This window comes from Diaporthe citri (genome assembly GCF_014595645.1).
Source record: "Diaporthe citri strain NFHF-8-4 chromosome Unknown scaffold_3, whole genome shotgun sequence".
Classification (NCBI taxonomy): domain Eukaryota; kingdom Fungi; phylum Ascomycota; class Sordariomycetes; order Diaporthales; family Diaporthaceae; genus Diaporthe; species Diaporthe citri.
This window is the reverse complement of record NW_025064848.1, coordinates 4,792,717-4,816,631: the sequence shown is the minus strand read 5'-3', so window position 1 is coordinate 4,816,631 and position 23,915 is coordinate 4,792,717. Positions and strand designations below refer to the sequence as shown.

General features: G+C 59.7%; 7 protein-coding genes across 7 annotated transcripts; 1 reads left to right on the top strand and 6 right to left on the bottom strand.

Annotated features, from left to right (window-relative positions):
- Window positions 1-437: 437 nt before the first annotated feature.
- INS49_008837 (uncharacterized protein) lies at window positions 438-3,338 on the top strand (the record flags this gene model as incomplete). The annotated part of the gene is made up of 3 exons (XM_043169574.1): window positions 438-1,353; window positions 1,468-1,805; window positions 1,896-3,338. The coding sequence occupies 3 exons, from the start codon at window positions 438-440 to the stop codon at window positions 3,336-3,338; spliced, it is 2,697 nt and encodes an 898-aa protein (XP_043027254.1).
- A 381-nt stretch (window positions 3,339-3,719) lies between these two features.
- INS49_008836 (uncharacterized protein) lies at window positions 3,720-4,521 on the bottom strand (the record flags this gene model as incomplete). The annotated part of the gene is made up of 2 exons (XM_043169573.1): window positions 3,720-4,184; window positions 4,249-4,521. The coding sequence occupies 2 exons, from the start codon at window positions 4,519-4,521 to the stop codon at window positions 3,720-3,722; spliced, it is 738 nt and encodes a 245-aa protein (XP_043027253.1).
- Window positions 4,522-5,104: 583 nt separating this feature from the next.
- On the bottom strand, window positions 5,105-6,422 carry INS49_008835 (uncharacterized protein; the record flags this gene model as incomplete). Its single annotated transcript, XM_043169572.1, has 2 exons — window positions 5,105-5,972; window positions 6,076-6,422. 2 exons carry the CDS (start codon window positions 6,420-6,422, stop codon window positions 5,105-5,107), a joined length of 1,215 nt encoding a protein of 404 aa, XP_043027252.1.
- A 381-nt stretch (window positions 6,423-6,803) lies between these two features.
- INS49_008834 (uncharacterized protein) lies at window positions 6,804-8,063 on the bottom strand (the record flags this gene model as incomplete). Its single annotated transcript, XM_043169571.1, has 1 exon — window positions 6,804-8,063. The coding sequence occupies one exon, from the start codon at window positions 8,061-8,063 to the stop codon at window positions 6,804-6,806; it is 1,260 nt and encodes a 419-aa protein (XP_043027251.1).
- A 2,066-nt stretch (window positions 8,064-10,129) lies between these two features.
- Window positions 10,130-11,598, bottom strand: INS49_008833 (uncharacterized protein; the record flags this gene model as incomplete). Its single annotated transcript, XM_043169570.1, has 4 exons — window positions 10,130-11,023; window positions 11,188-11,334; window positions 11,462-11,505; window positions 11,592-11,598. The coding sequence occupies 4 exons, from the start codon at window positions 11,596-11,598 to the stop codon at window positions 10,130-10,132; spliced, it is 1,092 nt and encodes a 363-aa protein (XP_043027250.1).
- A 2,689-nt stretch (window positions 11,599-14,287) lies between these two features.
- Window positions 14,288-15,307, bottom strand: INS49_008832 (uncharacterized protein; the record flags this gene model as incomplete). The annotated part of the gene is made up of 2 exons (XM_043169569.1): window positions 14,288-14,673; window positions 15,277-15,307. The coding sequence occupies 2 exons, from the start codon at window positions 15,305-15,307 to the stop codon at window positions 14,288-14,290; spliced, it is 417 nt and encodes a 138-aa protein (XP_043027249.1).
- Window positions 15,308-21,312: 6,005 nt separating this feature from the next.
- INS49_008831 (uncharacterized protein) lies at window positions 21,313-23,123 on the bottom strand (the record flags this gene model as incomplete). Its single annotated transcript, XM_043169568.1, has 5 exons — window positions 21,313-21,509; window positions 21,991-22,049; window positions 22,184-22,301; window positions 22,382-22,509; window positions 22,588-23,123. 5 exons carry the CDS (start codon window positions 23,121-23,123, stop codon window positions 21,313-21,315), a joined length of 1,038 nt encoding a protein of 345 aa, XP_043027248.1.
- Window positions 23,124-23,915: the final 792 nt, after the last annotated feature.

Genomic DNA, 23,915 nt, shown 5'->3' with positions numbered 1-23,915 from the left:
TTCGCCTGCTGGACGAGGCCGCCCAGACACTGTCAGCATCCCCCTCACATGGGGGGCCATCCATCCGCCCAAAGACTTGCTTCTTTCTCCTCCCAAACAGCTGCGAGTCCACCTGGACAGGACACGCGCCTGCCCTGCTTGTTGCTTCTGCTGCTGCTGCTGCTGCTGCTGCTGCTGAACGCACTGCACACGCGCCGGTCTGCTCCGTGGTCTCGAGGCTCCCGGCCCAGACTCCCGGGTCCAGCTTCGACACACGCTCCCAAACACCCAGCCCAAAACACCCACCCAGCCAATCTGCGGCCTCTCCGCCCCCGCGGGTCCGTCACCACCGTCGCAGCGTCGCACCGTCGCAGCGTCGCAGCCCTACTGCCCGTCCCGCACACCCCGTGTCGCCGTGGGCAGTCAGTCAGTCGGGGTCGCACGGCTGGTTGCACAGCATGGCTGACTCTCTCTCCGCGCTCCTCGTCCTGGCCTCCACCCTCGCCGGTGTCGATGCCGCCGGCGCAGGAAACAGTAGCGATGGCAAGGTCACGCCCCAGGCCGGCGTGCTCGAGGGCGCCAACCCCATCAAGTACAGCGCCTCAAACCCCATCACCCTCTTCATCATCCAGGCCATGATCATCATCATCTTCTGCCGCCTCCTCCACTACCCCCTGTCCTACTTTGGCCAGCCCCGCGTCATCGCGGAGGTCATCGGCGGCATCCTGCTGGGGCCCTCGGTCATGATGCGCATCCCCGGCTTCAAGGCCAACATCTTCCCCACAGAGTCCATGCCAGTCCTCAACAACGTCGCCAACCTCGGCCTGATCATCTTCCTCTTCCTCGTCGCCCTCGAGGTCGACGTCCGACTGTTCACAAGCAACTGGCGCGTCGCCCTGTCAGTCGGCCTCGCAGGCATGATCCTGCCCTTCGGCCTGGGCTGCGCCATCGCCTGGGGCCTCTACCACCAGTTCCGCGACGAGGCCGACACAGTCGCCATAAACTTCGGCGTCTTCGCCCTGTTCATCGGCACCGCCCTGGCCATCACGGCCTTCCCCGTCCTCTGCCGCATCCTGACCGAGCTCAAGCTGCTGCGCTCATCCGTCGGCGTCACCGTCCTCGCCGCCGGAATCGGTAACGATGTCACTGGTTGGATCCTGCTGGCCCTGTGCGTCGCCCTCGTCAACAACGCCAACGGCCTGGCTGCCCTCTACGCCCTGCTCTGCACCATCGGCTGGGCCCTCTTCCTGTGCTTCGCCGTCCGTCCCGGCTTCATGTGGTGCCTTAGGAAGACCGGCAGCCTCCAGAACGGCCCTACCCAGGGCATGGTCTCGCTGACCCTGCTAATTGTTCTGTTTTCGTCCTGGTTCACTGGTGCGTTGCCCCGATGACCTTGTCCCCTTCACCCTGCCCCCCCCCCCCTTTGGCCAACGCGTGTGGTCATCTCACGTCCAGCAACTCCTCTCCAAGCTAACACGCAGTGCACAGGCATCATCGGTGTGCACCCCATCTTCGGTGCCTTCCTCGCTGGTCTGATCTGTCCCCACGAGGGAGGCTTTGCTATAAAGCTGACCGAAAAAATCGAGGATCTGATTTCCGTGCTCTTCCTGCCCTTGTACTTTGCGCTGTCGGGCCTCAGTACTGATCTTGGTCTGCTCGACAATGGCATCACCTGGGCCTATGTGATCGGTGTCATTGCCATTGCCTTCTCTGGTAAGATCGTTGGAGGCACCCTGGCAGCAAGACTGAACAAGCTCGAGTGGCGCGAGAGTTGGACCATCGGTGTCCTCATGAGCTGCAAGGGTCTCGTGGAGCTCATCGTGCTTGTGAGTCTCAACCCCGACGTCCAACCTCCTCGGAGACGCCGGCGCCTCGGACGGGTATGAGGACTTGTTTGCTGATAATCACAACGACAGAACATTGGGCTGCAGGCTAGGATCCTCTCCCGGCGTACTTTCACTATTTTCGTCGTCATGGCTGTTGTAACGACCGTGGCCACCACGCCATTGGTCAAGTGGCTTTACCCGCCGTGGTACCAAGACAAGATGGAGAAATATCGGCGCGGAGAGACCGACAAGGACGGTAACCCCATCTCGTCCACCTCCAGTGGGGATGAACCTGGGGCGCAGCAGCTCAACACGGCGCAGATCCGCCGCCTGCTCGTCTACCTGCGGCTTGATAGTCTCCCCAGCCTCTTCACCTTCATCGCCCTACTGGGAGGCGACAAGGTGGTGAAGAGGCCAATCACGGAGGACGAGGAGGGGCCCTCTGAGAAGGGCGAGGCCCAGGTCAGCTCCCAGCCAGCCGCAAAGCGGCCCTTGGAGGTCCATGGGCTGCGCATCCTGGCGCTCACGGAGCGGACGTCGTCGGTGATGCAGGTCACGGAGGGTGGTGAATATTACTCCGAGATCGACCCGGTCGTGAACGCCTTCCGCACCTTCTCGCGGCTGAACGACGTGGCCGTGTCCGGCAAGGTTGCCATTGTGCCTGAGGCTTCCTACTCCGAGACCCTCATGAAGCAGGCCTCGGACGTCTCGTCAGACTTCGTGCTTGTGCCATGGAGCGAGTACGGCAGCATTACCGAGGACACGTCGGTGCCCTTCGTCACATCCGCGCAGGACCGCTACAATGGCCGCGGTCACCTGGACTTCATCAACAAGACCCTCGAGAAGCCCGTGTGCAACATTGGCATCTTCATCAACCAGAACTTCGGCGGCATGGGCCCGGCGGAGCGGCCCATGCCCAACCTCACAAAGTCAAAAAGCGCCATGTCAATACACAGCCAGCGCGACGCTGCCACCCTGCCCGTCAAGGACAAGAGCCACCAGGTCTTCTTCCCCTTCTTCGGCGGCGTGGACGACCGGGTCGCCCTGCGCTTCGCGCTGCAGCTCGCAAAGAGCCCGCACGTGACCCTCACCATCGCCCACTTCAGCTGGGCGGCCTACGACTCGGGCGACGAGGTTGAGGTACCCTCCACGGCCGCCGGCGGGACCAAGGATGCCGTCAAGGTCGTGGAGGAGGCGTCGCCCCAGGATCTCGCGTTGCTCTCCTCGCTGCGGTCCATGCTGCCCAAGGAACTGGCCGGGCGCGTGACCCTCGCCGAGGTCAATGTCACCAAAGGGACCGCGGTGGCCGAGGCCGTATCCAAGGCCAGGTCCACCGTCGGCAACATGCCCAAGAACGCCGGCGACATCGTCGTCGTCGGCCGCTCGCACCCTGAGCTGGGCGACAGCCAGGTCGAGCTTGGCGCGCTCGACCTGAGGAAGACGGTCGGCAGCGTTGCCGAGCAGCTTGTCAACGGCGGCGTAAAGGCTAGCGTGCTTGTCATCAAGGCCGGCGGCGCGGGCCTTCAGTGGTAGTCTATGAGCCGCACGCGCCCTTTCTTCTATCTGTATACATCAACTCGTTCACCCGCATCACATTGCCCTTTTGAGAATTTCTCATCGGCAGGAAGGTCTCCTTTTGCATGATACCACCCCTCGACCCCCTTTGGAGATGGCCCTGGCATACCGGGGCCTGGTACCCCCGGATTTAGAATGGTCCTCGTTGATATAGCAGGCGGAGCGGATATTTTGGGCCGTCTCATGTCGTGATACAGATAACGGGCAGAATGAAACCTAAATAGCAGCCGCATATTTTATACCTGGTCCATTTGAGAATGCCTTTGACGGGCATCGGATAGTAAATGTCAGCTATACATCATGGGCCATTGATCCCTTGGGTCCAATCATCCTCGTCCTTCATTCGATATACAACCCACCACTCGCATTCAAGTGCAACCCGTTGATCCAGCTCGCCCGTGGCTCGCACAAGAAGCCAACTCCGAAGGCGATCTCCTCGGGCAGTGCCATGCGGTGGCCCACAGGGGTCTGGGCCATGACGGGGGCCATCTCCTTCATGAACTCGTCGCCGGCGGCGGCGAACCCGGGCGTCATGGTGGGGCCGGGCGACACGGCGTTCACGGTGCAGCCGTACCGGGGCGGGAGCTCCTTGGCCCAGACCTTGGTCATGCTGTCGACCATGCCCTTGGTGCCGCCGTAGATGGTCTGCGGCGGGGGCGCCGCGCGGGACGAGATGGATACGATGTTGACGATGCGGCCGCCGTCGGTCTGGGGCCGGTCCTGGGTCGACGGCGACGGGGCAGGCAGGTGCGGCAGGATGCCCTGGACGAGGAGGAAGACGGCCCTTGCGTTCAGGCCGACCAGCTTGTTCCAGTCGTCGAGTCTGCTGGGCCAAGGGCTTGTTGACAGCCAGTCCGGCATTGTTCACGAGGATGTGGATGGTCTTGTACCTCGCCACGGCGGCGTCTATGAGCCTCTGGGGGCCGTCCTCTGTCGACAGGTCTGCCTCGACGGCTATTGAGGTCGACGCTGTGGGCAGGCCCGAGGCCACCCCCTGGGTCTCCTCGGCGAGGGCGGGGAAGGGGTAATTGATGACCACGCTTGCGCCTCGGGACGACAGCTCCTGGGCGATGGCAACGCCTATTCCTGCGTTGGAGCCCGTCACGATGGCAACCTTGCCCGCAAGCGTCTGGCCAGGCATGACGGGGTATTGACGTGCCTGGTGACAACAGTACGTGGCGTTCTGCTTGTTATCCTTACTTGCAAGCACCGAGATGTTGGAAATTGGACTCCAGGAAATGTGTTTGTAGTAGTAAATATTACCGTGCCGCGCTGCCTGGTGAATTGGTACTGTTTGTCCCTCGATGCCAGCAAGGAGAGCGGCAGCATGCTGCATTGTTATTAGTCTGAGCACTTATCGTCAACTACCGCAGTGAACCTGAGTCCCGATGTGGGGGGTGGGGAGACGTGCTATCCGCCCGCGGATCCGGTGCCCAGGACCACATCGGCGGTCTCATCCCGGTCATGGTCGCGTCCGCAGCTGAACATCAGTCGAGTCTCAACCACTTCCCAGGCAGTAATCGATTCGCCGTGACCACTGTCCTATTGCACAGCCAGCGGAGCATACTCACCGGGTATGATTCTCCGGCTTTGCTCGTTGGTCGCGTAGGATTGAGCACGCTGGAGCAGCCTTTGGAGTCCGTATTTGGTAGGCTTCTGTGGCAAGGCCGTGTGTATCTTGCGGTGTTGGCTGATGTCGTAGACTTGTCGGTCCGAAGAAAGACTCATCCCTTTCTCAGCTTCGCCAAAGCCGCAGCAACGCCACCTGCGAGCTCATCGTCCCCTTTGCTCCTTGACGGGGCCCGCTCTGATGTAGATGGCCCGGCTCCTGCACCAGCCCGCGCCCTGGCTTCTAGCTCAGCCGTCTGCCTTGATTCCGCGATCACAGCAGCAAGCTCTGCGTCCTCGTCCTCGTCATCTTCGCCGGCAATTTGAAACTGCCTCGCTCTTTTCGCCTGCTGTTGGCCCTGCTCACTGGCACTTGTTTCACCGTGGCTTCTCGAAGCCGCCAACTCGGCCACCTCCCTTTGGGGCACCCTACCTAAGGGCCTGGCCACGTCCAGGTTCCTCCTCCTCTGGACCTCGGCCTCTGTGCTTTCCTCGGTCTCCAGCCTCCTCCTGGCGGACTTCTTCACCCTGAAGGGCTCCTCGACGGCCTTTGTCCACGCCTTGACCTTCTTTTCTCCCCAGCCGCCAATGACACCGATGGTCTCTGGGTCGGCGTTGATGGCGGCCTTGAGGCTGCCAAAGGTACTGACCAGGGCGACGGCGTCGGTCTTGTTGACGGACCTCGGGACAGTGACGAACTCGACGAGCTTGTCCGCGTACGAGGTTGCCTGGGCGGCCTTGATGGCGGCGAAGTTTGCATGCTCGTAGGACTTGTACAGCTCGAGGTAGCGGGCGGCCTCGGCGGCAGACCAGCACAGGACCAGGGTGACGTTGTTGACGAGGCTGGTCTTTGAGAGCTCGCGAAGCGAGTCTTCATGGTTGGGAATGTCGACGATGGCGAGCAAGATGCGAAGGTTGTAGCGGCCCTGGAGGTTTCGGATCCGCGTGTATATATACTCGGGGTGGAGGCGGTGATATTTCAGACTGCAGTGGCGGCAATGGCATGCTTGCGTTAGACTTGGACCCAGACCTGGCGCAGAAGGCAGGCGAGAGCAGTGCAGCACCTTTCAGACGGACAGTGACACACCTCAGGAACAGGGCACATGTTGTCAGGCCCAGCCCGTAGTCGGCGGGGATGTCGCTATACTCCCAAGGGAGGGACTTGAGGCATGCGAGCACGGGATTGCCCTTCTGGCGGGGCGAGACCAGGATAGAAGAGCCGGCGGCGCGCTGAGGGAGGGCCTGCGGGGTGGGCTGCTTGACGCCAGGTGCCGAGGCGGCATTGCTGGGCGGAGGTCTGTCGAGCCTCTGGGGGGTGGGCTGTTGGATCCTCTGTGGGACAGGCTGCCGCGGATTCACGCGACTGGGGCCTGGTGAGTCGGACGCGGCGAGGGCGGCGAGGAAGTCTCGGTCGGCTCCGAAGTCGTCGTCCATTGTGAAGAGAGCAATGTTCAGAGCTCAGCAGCAACAGCATGCATGGCGAGTGCGTGAGAGGGGTAGAGGGGTCCGGTCGGGCGGGAGAGGGAGTGGGGTGAGGGTCAGGAAGAGAATTGAGGATTGAAGATTGAGACGCGATCTGCATCAGCACACAATACACTAGACAAGCACCCCCGTACCTATGACGGAGCCGCTGCACTCACTTGCACGGACTGTGGGGGAAGGAAGCAGGGGTAGGTAGCGAGTACCCACTCTGCCGCATCTACATGTGCTCGGATTTCAGTTATGATTATGGGATGTTATTGTGCTACAGGACAGAATATCAAAGTCTAGGTAGTTAAACAGATAGATCTATATGCCAAGTCAGCCAGCAGCTGCTCAGTCCAGGTCCTCGGCCTGCATGGCCTCGACATCGCTGTCGCTAGGCCCGCTGGTCTCCCTGGCGAGGCCGTCGTGGACCTGGTACAGAGCCCTCAACCACATATCGAAGGCGCCCCCCAGCGCCTCGGTCTCGCCAGCTGGCAGCCCCATCTGTAGCACCTGGTCGCGGAGGGCCTCGTACGCCTCGATCATCACCCACGTCTGTAGCTGCCGCACGTCCGTCGGCGCCCTCAGCGCCTCGTTGCTCACCGCGCACGACAGCTCCCTGGAGAGCAGGTTCGTGGCGATCTGCAGGCTGAGCACCCCCGGCTGCGGCAGAGGCCGTTCTGACCGCCCCAGCCCGACGTTTCTGCTATTGTCGCTGTCTTGGTCGCCATCCTGGCCGCCGCCCTCACGAATCGGTGATAGCGGCTCCGGCCAGAACGACACGGGCTTGAAAAAAATGGTGTCCTCCTCGAACGCCACAAGAGTGCCGTCCGAAGTTGGCGACCCCCTCGGCTCCGGCCCCGTGTCCGGCTCCGGCTGCGCTTCCGGTTCCCGTTCCGGCTCGCCAGTCCCCAGCGTCGATGACGGCGAGGGCGCCGGCAACAGCGGTGACCGCCGGCGCGTGGCCCCACGGATAGCCTCTATGCTGGTCTGCCTCGTGTCCGCGTCGTTGACGTCGGCCCCGTCTCCCGCACTGCCACACCGCAGGTCATCGTGACTGCGGGACTTGAGCAGGGCGCGGTACTGTTCCGCGATGGACTCGGCACCCGGAGCCGTGGCCACGTTGGCCTCCAGCTGCCCAACCCGTAGCACCGGTGTCTTTGCGTACCGCCTCAGGCTCGATGACGCGGACTTTGGTGACGCTGTGGTCCGCTGCGTCTCGAGGGACCGGCGGGGGCTCTTGGCGGGGATGTCGATGGCCAGGTGGGCGAGCTCGGGCACGATGTTGCTGTTGGCGTGGTGCGTAAGCGAGCGGGACCTCGTGTGTTGCAGGTGAGGCGACGACTCCATGGGGCACAGGTAGCCGCTCTTCCGTATGTACTCGAGCCACTTCTGGCTGCTCAGATCGGGGGACGGCGGCATGGACCCGCGCCTGGGCGACTGTGGGCTCCGGATCTGCCCAGGTGCCCTACCCGAATCGGACGAGGCCCGCGGCGAGACATTGTTGTTGGTGGTGGTAGAAGCTGCCGGGCCATGGCGGAGCTTGGTTAGCTTTCGAAGCCTGTTCCTCGGCCTCGGCTTACTGGCGGGCGCGTCGAGGGCTGGCGACATGTGTGACACGAGTGGTGCGGGTCAACTGACACGGCACGCTTCGGACATAAATAAATATCTAAGATGGAAGCTTTAGTTGCAGACACGGCGAGATTTCACATGAGTACAGGTCAGTTGAGGTCAGGGAACCGGGCGGGTCGGAAAAGGACAAAAGGACAGGAGATGACGAGGCGAGGGAGCAAGAACATATGCAGACAGATAGATGCTGATGTTTGGTCTGGTATGCGCGTGCCCACACACACACATGCACACACGCACACACACAGAGAGAGAGAGAGGCTGGCAAGGTGTGTTCAGCAGCAGCAATCAGAGCTGCTGCCATCCGATGAGCACAGCCTGCGAGGATGACGTTGGAAGTTGGGGCAGTCAGGGGCATCCATGGCTGCCAGGCACAGAACAGTCAGATGGGAAACCGAGGTGTGGGTGGCCAGCCCTGCTGCCACTCCCAGGCTTGTCTGCACAAACAGGATTCCCCCAACCTCCAACCCGACTGGCTGCGTCCCGCCCAAGTGCCGGGCAGGGCTTCCTGAAAGCTTAGCTTTCCTCTTCCAAGGTTGCCCTGCCCGCCGTGTCGTCCTGTGCTTGCTGGCAGCTTGGATGGTGACGCAGAAACAACCCAAATCGAGTTTACCGCGCAGACCACTTGCGCGCCGCCGCCCGATTGACTTTGACCGGTTCGTCCAGCTAGACAACGGACAGGGCCAGCCAACCTCGACCCTCGAGCGGGAACACGGCGTGATGCAGGCCAGCGGCATATCTGGTTACTTGCCATCGGCAAAAGACCCATCGTAGCCCGGCCAAGGGATCGCCCTCTTCGTTCAACGCCCAACAGCCAGGCGGCGGGAACAAGCCCGGTCGGCGCAACACAGAAACAATACACCCGTATGTGTACATCAAGTACATTTATTCCAGCAGATCTACCTAGGTAGCCGTTTGCCACACTCTGATCGAGCATGGAGGTGCCCGCTGGGGGCTAAGGTGACAAACCCTGCGCGTCCCTTGTCTCCCGTACGGCTGCCAAGTTCTGCCTCTTCCTAGTCCTCGTCCTCGAGCTTGAGCTCAAGCTTCAGGTTGATTGCTAAGTGATATGGCAATTGATGCAGGCACATCTTCTCCCGTGTGGGTGTGTCACCCCGAGATTTGGGGAACGGGCACTTGCATCATTTCAAACAGCATGCCCGATCTCGTCCTCGACTCACCAGGTCTTGGGCGGAAGTGGATATGCAGGTACATGCGTATCTAACACGTGTATTATGCTAGTACACATGTGTACTCAAACATGCAACAACATACACAAGACTTACCTAGCAAAAAGTTCAGGATAGGGTGACGACGCACAAAGAGTCGAAAGCAAGAGAAGGACTCGAATTAGAACCGTGCCCACGAGACCGCTGGTGGGCAATTCTAAAACCTCAACTCCAAAAGAGCAACCTGAGACCTCTTCTTTTTCTTGACCTCTATGATGGGTTCGCAATGCTCAGAAATCCCCTTTTGCAGCCCCAAAGGCACCAACCATGTCGTCAAATTCATCCATCACCCAGTTTTATGCTGATCATGACTTCCGTCACCAGAGGCTGCTCTTCCCTTCCCCTCCCACCTCTCACCAACCACTGCCATCTCCATGGAATCGAATAAATAAGAAGGAAGAAGAGGAAAAGCTTGGTCATGCGAAACATGTCTCGAGGTGAAATTCGGAACAGCCTGTGAGAGTGATCAAGATGGCAAACCATGTGCCGCATATCCGACGCCGGGCCATAATTCAAATGCACATGTTCGGCACCCCGGGTCTCATGATTGCCCAGCAGCGCGGGCGTGGACCGAAAAGGAAAAATAGAGGGGAGTGGATCACTTGGGAATTCACCGATTACATGGTATCCATACAGAAAAAGGGTTCCTTTGCGTGGGAAGGGGAGAAAAAAGGGGGTATAAAAGTGAAACAGGGGTTCCCGCGTGCTGGTGGCCCGCTTTCCCCCCCAGCGCTGCCGCTTACTTGCTGCTTGCTTGCTTGTTTTGTTCATGAATCGCCGCCGCCGCCGCCATCACGAACAGGTCCCAAAACGGCGGGTTTACATGATGATGGCGGGGACGTCCACGTTGGCCTTGATGGACTTGTGGGGCAGGACGCTGCCTCCGTTGACGTAGATCTCATCGCCGACCGTGACGTCGTCGCCCAGGACGGTCACGTTCTCGAGGCGCGCCCACTTGCCGACGGTGCTGTTCCAGCCCACGATGGTCTTCTTAACCCAAGCATGGTCCTTGACCTTGGACCCCTTCAGGAGGACGCACTGCTGCAGGCGGACGCCGTCCCCGATGACCACGTTGGGCCCGATGGTGACATGTGGTCCTATCTTGCAGTTGTTGCCGATCTTGGCCGAAGGGTCGATCATGACGTTGCCGTGGACGTACGGCTCGGTGTGCGGGGCGAGGAGCTTGGACTTCCTCTTCTCCAGGGACCTCAGGTAGAGCTCGGTGCCGGCGATGAAGTCCTTGGGCTGGCCGACGTCCATCCAGAAGCCCTCGAGATCGAAAGAGTGCAGCTCGCTGTCCCTGACCATGGCAGGGAAGGTCTCCTGCTCGATGGAGGTGGGGCGCAGGTCGATGCGGTCGAGGACCGAGGTGTTGAGGATGTAGATGCCGGCGTTGATGCGGTTGCCGACGAACTCGACAGGCTTCTCGACGAAGCGCTCGATGCGGGACGGGTGGCCGGGCTGGTGCACAATGACACCATACTTGGAGGGCTCCTCGACCTTTGTGACACAGATGGTGCCCTCGTTGCCGTGCTTCTTGTGGAATTCTATGAGCTCCTTGAACGGGTACTCGCAAGTGACATCCGAGTTGAGGACGAAGAATGGAGAGTCGTCCTTGAGGAGGGTATCGGCAGCCAGCTTCAGGGGGCCGGCAGTGCCCAGGGGCTCTGTCTCGACCGAGAAGGTGATGTTGATTCCGAAGCGCTTGGAGTACTGGGAGGGCAGGAGACGGTCAGAGCAGTTCCAAAGAGAGGGTATGTTGGTGCGGCGCAGACACGCGTTCAAGGAAGGAAGAAGATCGGCTGGTATAACTTGTGGGCAGAGTGGGATTGGGGAGGATATGATATGACAGGAGGGGACAGTTGCCGGGGACTAACCTCTGACAGTGCGTTTTCCATGATCTCTGGGCGGTAGTTGACGGCAAGGACGACATCGGTGACACCAGCCTCAGCAAGGGCCTCTATCTGGTGCTCGATCATGGGCTTGTTGGCAAACTCGACGAGGGGCTTGGGCATTGTCAAGGTCTGGTAACATAACACAGGGTCAGTGACTGCGACATCCAGTTAAGCTGATGCATGGCCCGGATGCCACATGGACCGGGCAGGTAACTGTAGGAAGGAATGGCCGGCCGGGCAGGAGGGTTGTTCGTACAAGAGGTCGGAGGCGGGTGCCAAAGCCGCCGACGAGAATAAGAGCTGTAGCAAGAAGACATGTCAGCTCCCTGGGCCAGAGTCGCGAGTATGTGGCCTGCGCGCCGGGGGGTTGTCTTGGAGTCGCTCACCCTTCATGATTGTGGTTGGAAAGTGGACTGCACGAGGCTGCCTTGAAGGAGCGTTGTGAAGGGATAAAGAGCGACGGGAAGGCTGCTGCTATGCGACGGCGAAGACGGAAGACAACGGCGAGGGTCAGGAGGTTCCTGGAAGAAGGGGCGCGCAAGCTTGCTGGTAGGGACTTGGCGTGATAAGTGAGTGATGGAGACTGGTGGGTGTCACACAGTATGGCAGATCAGATCTGGGGCCAGGAAAAGAGGGAAGGCTGTTGGGTTGGTGTTGAGATATGTGGAAGGGAGGTTGCAGCGTTATGGACGGCAGATGGTGACAGATGTGCCTCGAGTTGTTGCATGTACCAGACGCGCCATACCGTACGGCCAGTACCCATGGCCCGTACCTACGGAGAGTCCCAGGCTGGCCAGGCACGCCAGGTTCCCAGGTTTAGCGCAGAAAAGGGGGCAGAGGAGGGAGGGACAGGGGGTGGGGGTGGGGTAATGAGGATCAATTGACGGGCATGGGCTGGGCGTGAACATGGATTGGGCGATCCGGTGTCTAGTCTGTGAGATTGAGGAGAGGCCTTTCGAGACCGTGAGACTGAGATCGTGGCCTGCATACATTGGTAGGCCTGTTGCGATACGTGTGGGCTGATGCTGCCGCTCACCTCAGCTGCTCGTTCAACCGACTCGTTTGCCAATTAGACAGACCGCCTGGTTCTTGATTTATCTCTGGGTCTTTCTGCACCTGTATGCATAGGTAGGTATGTTGTATTTGCGCCAATGCTGCCACCGTCGACTGCAGTCCAGAACATAGCCCAGGCAGGTAGGTATGTGTATGAGTTGGACACAGTAACATACCAGCACACCTACCTAGGTACGGCCGCACACAGCACCAGCCAGCGTATGCTGTACACGCGTTTGTTTCCACATCTCCTTCCTCATCCTCCCCTCGGTGGGGCGGTGCAGGGCCGGCGCAACCCCCCCCCCCCCCCCCCCCCGGAACAGAAAGAAGCAGCCCGCTTTTGCCCATCATACGGCGCTGACAGGCGTTGTGCCCTGGCTGAGACAACCGCCTGCCTGTGGCATCGAGGACACATGTCCTCTAAGCATGGTGTCTAGTGTGTCTCGTGCCTCGTGTCTCGTATGCAGCTCTCACCTCGACTCTCACTCTCCTTTCTAGTCTACACTAATTCGTGGCATGGCATGGCAGGCAAGGAAACACAAATACGAGGGAGCACACACGCCACCGTCACCCTAGCATCTAGACCAAATCTGTCCTGCAGCGCCACAGGCACACAGGCAAGCAAACGTCACCTGATTTTGGCTGATCTCAACCCACAGCCGACGTCCATTGTCGTCCACCTTCACCACAAACGCTCTGATTACTCCCTGTCTCGACTGCATCTTATAACCTACTGACGCCAATGCCCTAACGTGGCCCCGGCAGAACAAGAACGAGACACGCCAGAATCGACTATCACGTACGCAGCACGCTATTCCCGGTCTTTTCCAGTATCGGAATCAGAATTTTGATATGCATTGAAATCTTGTGTCCCCTAGATATCTCTCCCACCTCCCCCCACCCTTTGTGGTTGTCATTATCATCAGCTCTAGAAGTCTGTAAATCTGGAATAGTCATAAGGTCGTCACGTCGCTTTTGTCTTCTCGAGGTTCACCCTCTCCTGCCACCGACTTCAGCACAACCACCGCGTCAGTCAGTCAGTCAGTCAGTCAGTCAGTCAGTCAGTCAGTCAGTCATCGAGGGCCCCTCCTTGGCCCTCGCTTATCTCGACGCAAGGCACATTTGAGACACTCCTTGCCCTGTGGGGTTCTCTTGTTTTGCTTTTTGTACCTCAATTCGCATCGGCGGTCACCTTGCCCGTTCCCGTCCCAGTTTTGTCTCTGTAAAACCACGGTGCTGTGCTGCCCCTTTTCCATTTTCACAGTCCCTCCCGCCCCTTTCCTCTGCCACTCCTCCGTGGTGATATGGCTGGTCCCCATCATAGCTAGGCTGTGCTCGATCGCACCTTGGGGTTCGTGTCTGACCCGACTCTGTGAGCCCCCAGCTGGGGACCTTGCCAAGCCACCGGCTGTGCCATGTCCTTTATTGTCAAGGAAACGTGACGCAATGGTAGCCAAGTCGCTTCTCAGGTGGTGAAATCAGAAATGCCGCGATGGTTGGTTTCGAATGTTCGAATTTTCATCTCTTTAGGTCGTAAAATCATCATGTCGTTAATAGCCAGGGGCTGATGCAGGGTTTTGTCATGTCTCTCTTCACCCAAGATATCTTGGTCGTTATGAGGCAGGTCATGTAAAAGAGGGAAAGGAGGAGAGAATAAGAAAGTAAGAAATAGCAGTCCATGATCTTCTCGGGTGCGCCCCGATGTAGTAGGGCGCAGTTGCTGTGAAGCCTTCGTCATGTTTTATATCGACAGGGTCGTGGTTCATCCTCATCTTTCTCTCGCTCGTCGTTTCGGGTCGCGCCTGGTCGTACCTGGCCATCCAAATCACGGTTCATCAGGGCTTGGGTTATCGGGGGGGAAACAACGCGTCAGTCGGCCTCGGAGCAGGGGCGCAGCCCGCCTGGAACAGGCGCTCCGTCTGACAGCTCAGCTACTCGCCGCCATCACCTGCGACACAACGGTCCCTGGCCAAGTCGGCGCCGGGGACTCATCGCTTGTGGCTTGTGCCCCTCGGGCCCTCGGCCCTGCTCACTCGTAGGAAGCAGTGGAGCTGCCGCTCGAGTGCTGGCCAGAGCGGCGGCTGCGGCTGTGGTGGCCGTGCGAATGCGACGAGTGGGAGTGCGAAGACGCCGAGGACGTGTGGCGGCTGCTGCTCTTCCGGTGCTTGCGGTTGGACTCGTCTGCGGGAAGCCCCTGGACGATGCCGTTGCGGGCCAGCATGCCACCATTGACGCTGAAGTTCCTGCAAACCATAAAGGCGCGCATGGCCGCATTTTCGCGCGCCAGCTCATCCGATTCGTAAGCCAGATCGGTCTGGTACTCGCGCCCGTTGACCAGGACCAGGCATGTGTAGCCACCGGGTTCGCGGTAGCACTCGTATGTGGGCTGCTCCCAGCCACGCCGCTGGCAGAGGCCTGTAGACGCGTTTTGTTAGCCAAAGGCCGCCACTGAATACCGCGGCGCCGGTGGTGGGGGAGAGAATGCGGATTGGGCTGTCTTTGGCAGTTCAGACCAACCAACCCCTCCGCCGTCGCCTCCACGCGCTCCCTGCGTCGGCACGACAGTATTGCATGCAGATAGCTGCCCAGGGGCGGGATCCAACGCAGGCGAATGGCGGAAGGCAGTCTGCATGCCGACCCAACCATGCAAAACACCCACCAGGCCAGCCCTACGACGGGAAACGCAGATGAAATGGTGCACGACTTCTGGCATGCGCTGGATCGATAGGCGAACGCAACTGAAGGCTCCGATCCCGAGCTCCGGGTTTGGGGTCTTGTCCGACCCCCTTATGTGGAGCAACAGAAGCGCACGAGAGTAGCAGAAGGGGTGGTGTTGCACAGGTACTTCCTCTGTCTGGTGTTGCAAGGGATCTGAGATAAGATGGATGCATCATGCTTCCCGGGGTCACTTACCCCCCACCCCTGCCACAACCGGGCCGGGCAAGAACGCATGAGATCGTGCTCGTGAAGTGCCAATGGGTGTCTGCAAGGTGCCAATTGAATCCGCCTGTCACTTACTGTCAAGATATTGCATATAAAATCCGCGCATTTTGGGTACTGGGGCCTCAATGGCTGGTGAGGCAGGGCGCAGGTCGTGGATGGATCCCCGAGCCGGCAGGCTAGAGGTGAGAATGTCCAAGAACGTCGTCCGGTGCCCCGGCGAGGTGTTCCAAAGGCAGTGCCGGTGGCGGTGCCAACGGCCCAAGACGAGTTCCTCCTCTGACGGCGGTGGGTGAGCACGAGGGGCTAGGTCTGGATTCCTGGCGATGCAGTCAAGCCCAAGCTAATGGCAGAGTGTAGCTGGGCGGCCGAGAAGTGCCGAGGTGGTGAGTGCGTAGGGCAGCAATGCTGATTGCCGGACGAGGGCGGGGGACAAGCTGTACTGTCTGCCGTGCCCTGGACTCGGGACGTTCTGGATTCCTGGACAGGAAAGGGCGAAATCGATCAAAGGGAGGAGAGAGGATGCGGTGTTGGTGGTGTTCTTGGTGGCGGCGGCGGCGGTGGTGGCAGGGCTACTATGCTGCTACGTATTCCGGCCTTGAGATGCAGGAGAAGATGGGCCAGCAACGGCGAGACATGTGTGCTTTATTGCAGAAATTCTGAATGTGGTGCGGGGCTCCCTCGAGAACCGGTCCAATTCCCACCTGGAAAAGGAATGACGGCGGGAAACAGGCTAGGAAATAGCATGGGGTTTGAGGGCAAGGAAGGGGAAGGGTTCGAAAGATGCAAGTCGAGATGCGGCTCTCAAAGTGTGACCCATCTTGATGTGTTGGCGTGCGCCGTTGCCAGTTGATAGGAAGCGCTGGGAACTAGAGAGCTCCACCAAGACACAAGGGGGTGGCCATCGGATGCAGACAAGGACTAGACACAGAAAGGAAGGGACACGGTGGGTACAAGAGGCACGACACCGGGCCAGCAAAGTGTACAGCACGCACAAGAGCGAGCATGTGGGATGGGAGTCTAGGGTGGTGACGAAGGGGACTGAGGTCGAGAACAGACAACGGCCACGAGCTTGGCGATGGGGGCATCTCTCCAGTGAGCCCAGTCTCTCGGTTAATTCTGTCAAGGTACGTATCCCCCGATGACAGGGAGAGCCGGGCCTCTGGAGGTGACCGCAACTCTCCCCCACGACCGCAACCTTGACCGTGGTCTGACGGCACCTCCTAGGAGGCGTGTAGCGCCGGAGGTATCTGGACCAGCAGAGTCACAAGCGCGGTACGGATATGTCGAGGACCCTTGGGCCTCGCGAGCCCCGGGGAGGGCTCGGGGGCGCATGTCTCTGCTGGGTAGAAGGCCGGTGCGATGCACAAAGAGACTGGCCGAGTGATGTGGCAAATGGCACCGTCCTTGGGTTTGACCAATCTCTGCACCTCATTCGACTGCAAGAGAGATGCAAACCGAGGGGCCGACGACGTGAGAGAAATTTGCAACAGAGAAAAGGACTCGACATGGCCCATCTTCCGGCCTGCCACTTAGATTGGCCGCCATAGGGAATCCGGACCAAGAGCAGGGAAGGGATATGCCTGGTTCCTGGGGCTCGCCGTGGTTCGGTTACGGGACAAGGTACGGATCTGTACATACATGCACACCTCCAGCCTCAGGAATAATACCCCAAGACAGGCGCTTCCCACTCGCGCGACATGCCTCGCGTTCTGGAAGGATTTGTTGTGCCATGCCCATAGCTTGCCATGCGGCGAGACGCTGCGTCTGCGTCTGCGTCTCCGGAAACGGCTCGAGATTAAGCTCCGGCCAGGGGGCGGGAGCTATCACCCCGGGGGGGGGGGTCTCCAGCCCTCTCAATGGAGCAGGTGCTGCAGAATCTATGTACGATCTATCTCGACTGGCGCAGGCGCTTGGCTGCGAACCCCTCGGGCCCTTGGGCCTCTCGCTTTTTTGTTTTTCGCCCTGGGCCTCTGGGAGCTGCTTGCTACACAGTACATGGGGCACATGTTGGGGTCTGCCAGATGCTTCGCATAGAGAGTGATGTGACTGGAAAAGACTGACCGAGACGTCGCAATTGGATGCGGTGTGCCTACCCAACGCATTCATACAAGTGAAACGGGCGCTGGCTATGACAGCTAGTTTGTGAAGGGCCCGCCCCTCTCGGAGGCACTGAACCGTTGAATGAATTGGACCAGAGTCCCGGAAGTAAGAAAGGTAGGAGGACCTTGGATGAGCGGACGGCGGCTGGCAAATTACAAGCCCGGTGGCGGGAGGAGAATCAGCGCTTGTTTGATGATGGGCCCGGGTTGTGGCAGCCAATCTCATGGGTCGGAGGGGCCACAGTAGGGGTCGCCAGAAACGAGGAAGAGCCTTGCTTGCGACAGAAGAATCGTGCTGTGTCTGTACCACAGCCCATGAAGGCCGGACCGTGGACTGCGACAAGGAGGAGAGGGGATGGGGACAGAAGATGAGGGACCCAGTGGGAGAGCGGCAAACAGGCCAGGCCAGGCCGTGCCAGACTGCCGTGGAGGAAGTCGGTGAGGCGAAAAGAAATCAGAGGAAACGGCCGCGAGCTGGCAGACCCTTGCATAGGCCTGCAGCTGCTGGGACCGCGGTGATTGAGCAAGGGCACACGGCTACTGCGCGGTATAACGCAATCGAACGGTCCAGCAGTCCGGGTCCGATTGATTGTAAGCAGTGTGGCGTGAGAGGGGAGGAGTGGCCGAACAGGACAGAACGGGGAGGGTGAGGGAGGCATATCGCTCGAGTCCGCTGGCGGACCGCAGGCATTGGCCATTGGCCACTGGCCATTGACCATTGACGCGACCAAACCATTGACTGACGCCTACCGTAACCGTTGGCATCTGCTGTGATGGTTCGTTCGGTAGAGTCGAGAAATCAAGCGTCGTGGGTCGCGCGCAGCGAAGGCAACGGCGCTCGCTCACTGCACTCGTTTCGGTGGTAGCGCGCCTCGTGCATGTGTGTACCGTGGTGTACATGTACTATAGATGTCGCAGCAGAGCAGAGCAGAGCAGGCCTTAGCAATGCCACTCATGCAGTGATGAGTTGGCAATGCGGCTTTGAAATTAATCGAGATATCAGAATGTAGCGCACAACGGCTCCAAGTACCCCCGGATTCCATGGGGCAAGGGGCCATCGTATCCGTGCGGTACCGTCTGTGCTGCACCACGCAGCCGAGTACCTTGGCAGTACATGGGGTGAGAGGGGCAACTGCACTTCGGAGACCACTGTGTACCCAGCCCCAGCAGCGAGGAGGGGCAGCGGCAGCAGCAGCAGCAGCAGCAGCAGCAGCAGCAGCAGCAAAAACAACAACAGGACGGCAGAAGCAGCCGATGCTCTCCGCCGGTGTGGTTCTGGTGGGTGGTGTGGGGCTGTTTGGAGACGCCCTGTTTTTGAGTGCTAGACCTTCAGCCTTGAGTCTTGAGCCGCGAGTCTTGGAGTGCCGAGTCGAGGGTTGGGAGTCTTGAGTCGGGACCCGGGTTCTGAGAGTCCTGGCACTGACGACAAGTGATTTTTGTGTACTGTGTAGATCTGGATCCGATCGGCCATGGGGAGGGGGCCCTGTGGTCCTGTGGAGCGAGACGCCGCGGCTGTTGACGGGCGTACTTTCAATGATTCGAAAGGAGGGGCGCAGGCTGGAGGCAGAGCAAAACAGAGCTCGAGGTCTGAGGTCAGTCAGGCAGGGCACGGACCCGGGTCGAGGGGTCAATCGCAGAGCCGACTGAGGGCCGGCTGTGCTTGTGATTGGCCAATTGCGCTGAGCTCCCGTTCGCTCGCAGGTACTGTCAGGTCGTGAGCTAGTCTACCTACCCACCTAGGTAAGTACCGACCAATCTGCCTGGGCAAGTATGTAGGTAGGTCCGGGGTCCCGAGCTGACGAAGAAGATGACCACCGGGGCTGGCGGGGACGTGTCGAGTCAAGCGAAAATAGGGCAGAGCAGAGCAGAGAAGTAAATCTATGCCAAATGGGAAAAGGAATGTCGTCCTCTGTCGGCCCAGATGGTGTCGATGCGTGGTGGTCTAACGGATGACCGGGTACATGGTACATTGTTGACCACACAGGAACCTGCTTCCATGTGGCCCAAGCGCCAGCTCGCCCTTCTGTTCTACCACATGGGAATATCTCGACAACATGGTCTGCCAGTCTCGTGTGTTTCAGCACGTTCGATCGCCGGCTGCTTCGATTCCACGTCCTTCCAGATGTATGTGCGGCGGACCCGGGGTTGGCCAGGTCGGTGAGGTCCCGTGCAATGTGACGAGAGCTGCCACCAGCCGTCCGTCACCATGCAACCAACCCGTGACCAACGACACCACAAACTGGACTCGACCTCGTCGGACTCGAGGACGTGGCCAGGCAGACAGCGCCCAGATCCACCACTGACTACTGCCGTTGTTGGCCTGCCAGTTGCATCATCCCTCCTGGTCTCGACGCAGGCTCTCCTCCCTGGTGGCGCGCGAGCCTGCTCCTCGTGCAGCCTGCAGTCCGAGTCCAGTCCTCCACGTCAATCGCGTCCAGCCCACCAACGTCATACTGCATTGCATCAGACTCGACTCGAGCTTGACAAGGCGACTCCGGACGCCTTCTGGGGCGATATGTGTGTCCTCGCACGTGCAAAGCCTATGTGCTGTGTGTGAGTGCGTGTGTGTGTGCCAGTGGCACGATGCCCCGGAAGCTGCCACGAGGTGTCCCACAAAGATCGAAACATCCCTTGCACGGCATCCTGTGCTCCCTATCTTCCCAGTGGTGGACTCCTCTTGCAGTCCGTCTCAGATGCATCTGAGTCAACCACTGCGGTATGCAGCCCTCTCCAGCTCCAGCTCCAACTCCATCCAGTCCAGCCTGGCCTGCCCCTACACCAGCCCCCCCCTCTCCCTCTTAATCTCACAGAGATATCTTCTCCTTCTATCCATGCATACCTCTCATACATGTAGACTACCCAGCACCCGCGCCCACCATCGGGAGCAGCCATTTAGGTGATCATCTGATATCTGACTGCATAGTACGTACATGAACAACACCAGGCGGACACGTCAACTCAAGGGGCCCGTTTTCGAGGCCCAGGAGGGTGTGCCGTGTATCGCCAGAGGCGTCGTTCCCGTCATCTCTTCGGCATCGGTCTCCAGCGCCCCACGATGATCCCAAGCAGTCTCTCTGGGCCCGGTCCCTGCATACTACTCTCCGCTTTCCTGGTTCTTCATCATCCCAGCCAGGTCGTCGGTCAACTGAAATGCAATCTGCAATGCATCGTCAGAAAATCTGCAAGAGGCCCAAAAGGACAGCAGCAGCACTTCGCCTCCTGCTTGGCCTGCCTCTGGCACGGCCTTGATTCGCAAGAGCTCCTCAGACTTCTCTCATCGTGCATCCCCATGGGATCTGTATTTCCCATGTGCCGCGATTCGGAGCTCCCTCAGGCGTCCCTCTTCTGAGTGGCGTTCTAAACCACGCCCGATGCAGCTCTCTGTGTACAGGTCCTGACCCCGGGCCTCGACCCCCGGGCATAGTTCATGCGCATACGTTGTACTGTTGGCGAGGAGGCTGTCCTTTGAAGGCAGGGTTTACGGGATTGGCAGCTACTAGTCTCCCCTCTCTCACCTCGGTCGAACCGAACTTGACCGGGATCCCAGGGAAATCAACTTGATTACATAGCATTGGATCTAGAGACAGGCACATAGGAGACCGTGCCGACCAATCCCATGGTCCTGCGAACCACACGCTGCTGAATATCCAGAACATCACATCCTCAGGTCCCTGACCGCTCTGCCTTGTGTACAGTTCATTGACATGCAACCCGTGCTTCAACCCGATCAATGTTACTCCCGAGGGAGATAGGTTAGACAGGACGGGGGCACATGCTCACTCGCACTGCGTCTGATGTCGTCGTTCACCATCGCCACGTGACATCCGGGCCTACATGCTGTGCCATGGGCAAACGTGGCCGTTGAACTGTGCGATCTGGAGCAGGCTTCAGACGGTTCCTCCGATTCGCCCTACACGAGAACATTATGTGCGTGCGAGTCGCCAGTGTGTGCTGCAGGACAAGGACAGATGAGCGGAGCGCGCGTGCCTTGGCCCGCAGCGGGTGAGAGATTCTAGAACCCTGGCTTCGCGTCGAAGTACCGCTTTATATCCGCGACGCGACCGACCGGAAGTGCGTAGAGCGGGTGCAACGGAACGAGGCGATCCTGCTCGTCAAAGACCTGCGCTTCGTCGAGGTAAGGCGTGACCGACCACGAGGTGTTAAGGTAAGGCTGCCCGCCAGCGCTGAGCATCGTACTGCCCATGTCCCCTGCACCGCACTGGGTGGCGTCAACGCCAGGAACACCCGTTTCGACCAGCTCCGACTTGTGCTGTGCGGAGCTCAGGCCCGCAAGGACGTAGCATGTGTGGTACCCATGAGGTGCTATAAGATCGAGAAGATCGAGTTAGAAAGGTCTTCGACACGTCGCAACAGGAGTTTTGGCAGCAAGGCCGATCCACCACGTACCGGCCGGGCTTGTCTCGCAGGCCACCGCGTTTGCTCTGATCCTGACAGCAGCACATGATGTAGCGAGTTAATCCCTCTCGGCTGTACAAGCCCCTGCTGGTGAGAGGGAGCTTGTGTTTGTGGCCAGGCCGGTCGTCTCCCAGCGGAGGTGCGTAGCCGCCGCCTCCTGCCGCTGTTGCTACTGCCCCTCCTGCGAGAGCGGCCTCGATCAGCGGCCAGCACCCGCCGACCCAGTGGCTGTAGCATCCATCCACAAGCTTGTTAGTGCGACCAGAAAACCCACCCTCGGGGGCATACTGGCGCGAGGACAGCCAAGAGATGAGTCGTGGAACATCAAGGTATCTGAGCAGCACCCGCGGCGAGTGTCAGTCAGCATGCGCAGCTTCTTGTCATCGTTTGACTGGCCGGGCAGAGGAAGGGGGACCGGCGTGACCACCATCCCAAAGCTCCTGCCTGCCTGTTTGGAGGTTGCTTACCTCGGAATGATGCGGTCGGGAGAGTCCAGAATGGCAAGACAGCCTAGCGCGCAAAAGGCATATGCACCATGTGCTTCAGCACCCGGGTGGGCCGATATCCCTCCCTCGAATGTTTGGCCTTGGACCAAGGGGGGTTAGCAAGAATCGCCCGCGGACCAGAGAGAGGGGCAGACGGCGGAGGGACCTTTGTGTACCTACATCTCTGAACGTACTCTGGCAGCTTCGTGAATAGTGTGGGATGATCGGGGGTCCATGCCAGGGACTCGGGGGTCAAATTCGTTGGGAGGTTCAACAGGGAGATCACCACCGCTGCGCAATACGCGCCCCTACGCCCGGGTCTTAGAGATTGGAGCGCGCGACGATAGAGTGGGAACAACAAGGAGGCGGGTGGGCGAAGCCCTTACCTGACGTCCACTTCTCCTCCAACAGCCATCTGAAACCCGCCGTTTGGCTGCTTCAGGGCACAAAGCCATTTCCACATTGCTCGCCTGTCCACGACTTCATAGACGCTGTCCCCTCCCACGAGAGTCAGGGCCAGGACCATGGCGTAGGTGGTCGCCAGGTGTGACATTTGACCGTTGCCGCCGCCAAAGCCGCCCGTGTCGTTCTGCATGGAACGAGCGGTGTCGATCAAGGAGGGCCGATAGGAGGACACGTCCTCGCCCAGCATACTCAGCCCATTCAGAGACCAGAAGAGGAACCAGGGCCGACTGGCATCTGCAGCGACGAAGGGGGCTGGGAAACCACCCATCTGCTTGTGTAGAAACCTGATGTGCCTCTCCCGGTCGAGACGGGGCACGCCGTAGCCATTGCAGCCGTCGTTCTTCTCCCCCGACAGGAACGGTAGGCAGAGGTCCACCGTGTCATCCTGGGACACGGTCGTCGCGGACTGCAGCTCATCCCTCACGGGCGGCGGCGACGTGAAGAGGTCGGGGATCATGGCGGACGTGCGGACGTCTGTTGATGTGTCGACGACTCGGTCGGGTGCGGTGCTCGTGGCCGTCCTGCGCTGGCTGTTTTTGGCCTGCAAGATGGATGCAACAACAGCTCTGCCAGGGAATACGACACGGTTTCGAGTGCCTTGGTTCCTTGTCCTAGCTCTCATTACTTGAGACGACAAGAGAGCACAGAAATCGAGGTGCGAGCCGGTTGGGCGGAGGCGCCACAGGCAGAGCCCGGGGAGGGACCAACGTTCTAGTGCTGGGCCGAGCCTCGCTCACGACTTCGGCTGCCTTGGTATTGTCGCCCTGTGAACAATATCAACCGGCGTCAAAGAGCACACTGCTGCTGCTGCTCCCGGCGACGGCTCGATTGGCTAGGTCACGCAGGCCACGGCTGGTGGTTGGTGCTGGCTTGATGAACGGATGATCGAGTCAAATTCCCGAGCTTCATCGAGGTGATTCGAGTCCCGCTGATCTGACGGCAGACAGGCAGAAACCCTTCCGATCCACGTCCCTGAGGAAGCCGCAACAGCTCATCGCCCACTCGGGCGCCGACTTGCTCATTTCATTTCAACCCAAATTCAATTCGACGCACATGGGAACTATCGTCACCGAACCTGGCAATTGCTACTGGGGTACATGCTCATGGCATACTTGTCAGGTGCATTTTCTCGTCTACAAGTACTTTGATCCTCCACTCCCTCCCGTCAGACTGCTGTCGGCTCTCAAGGTCTGGCACGGCCAACTCGACACCCACAGGCCGCCTGCTGTCCGAACCCGCCGGCCCAACC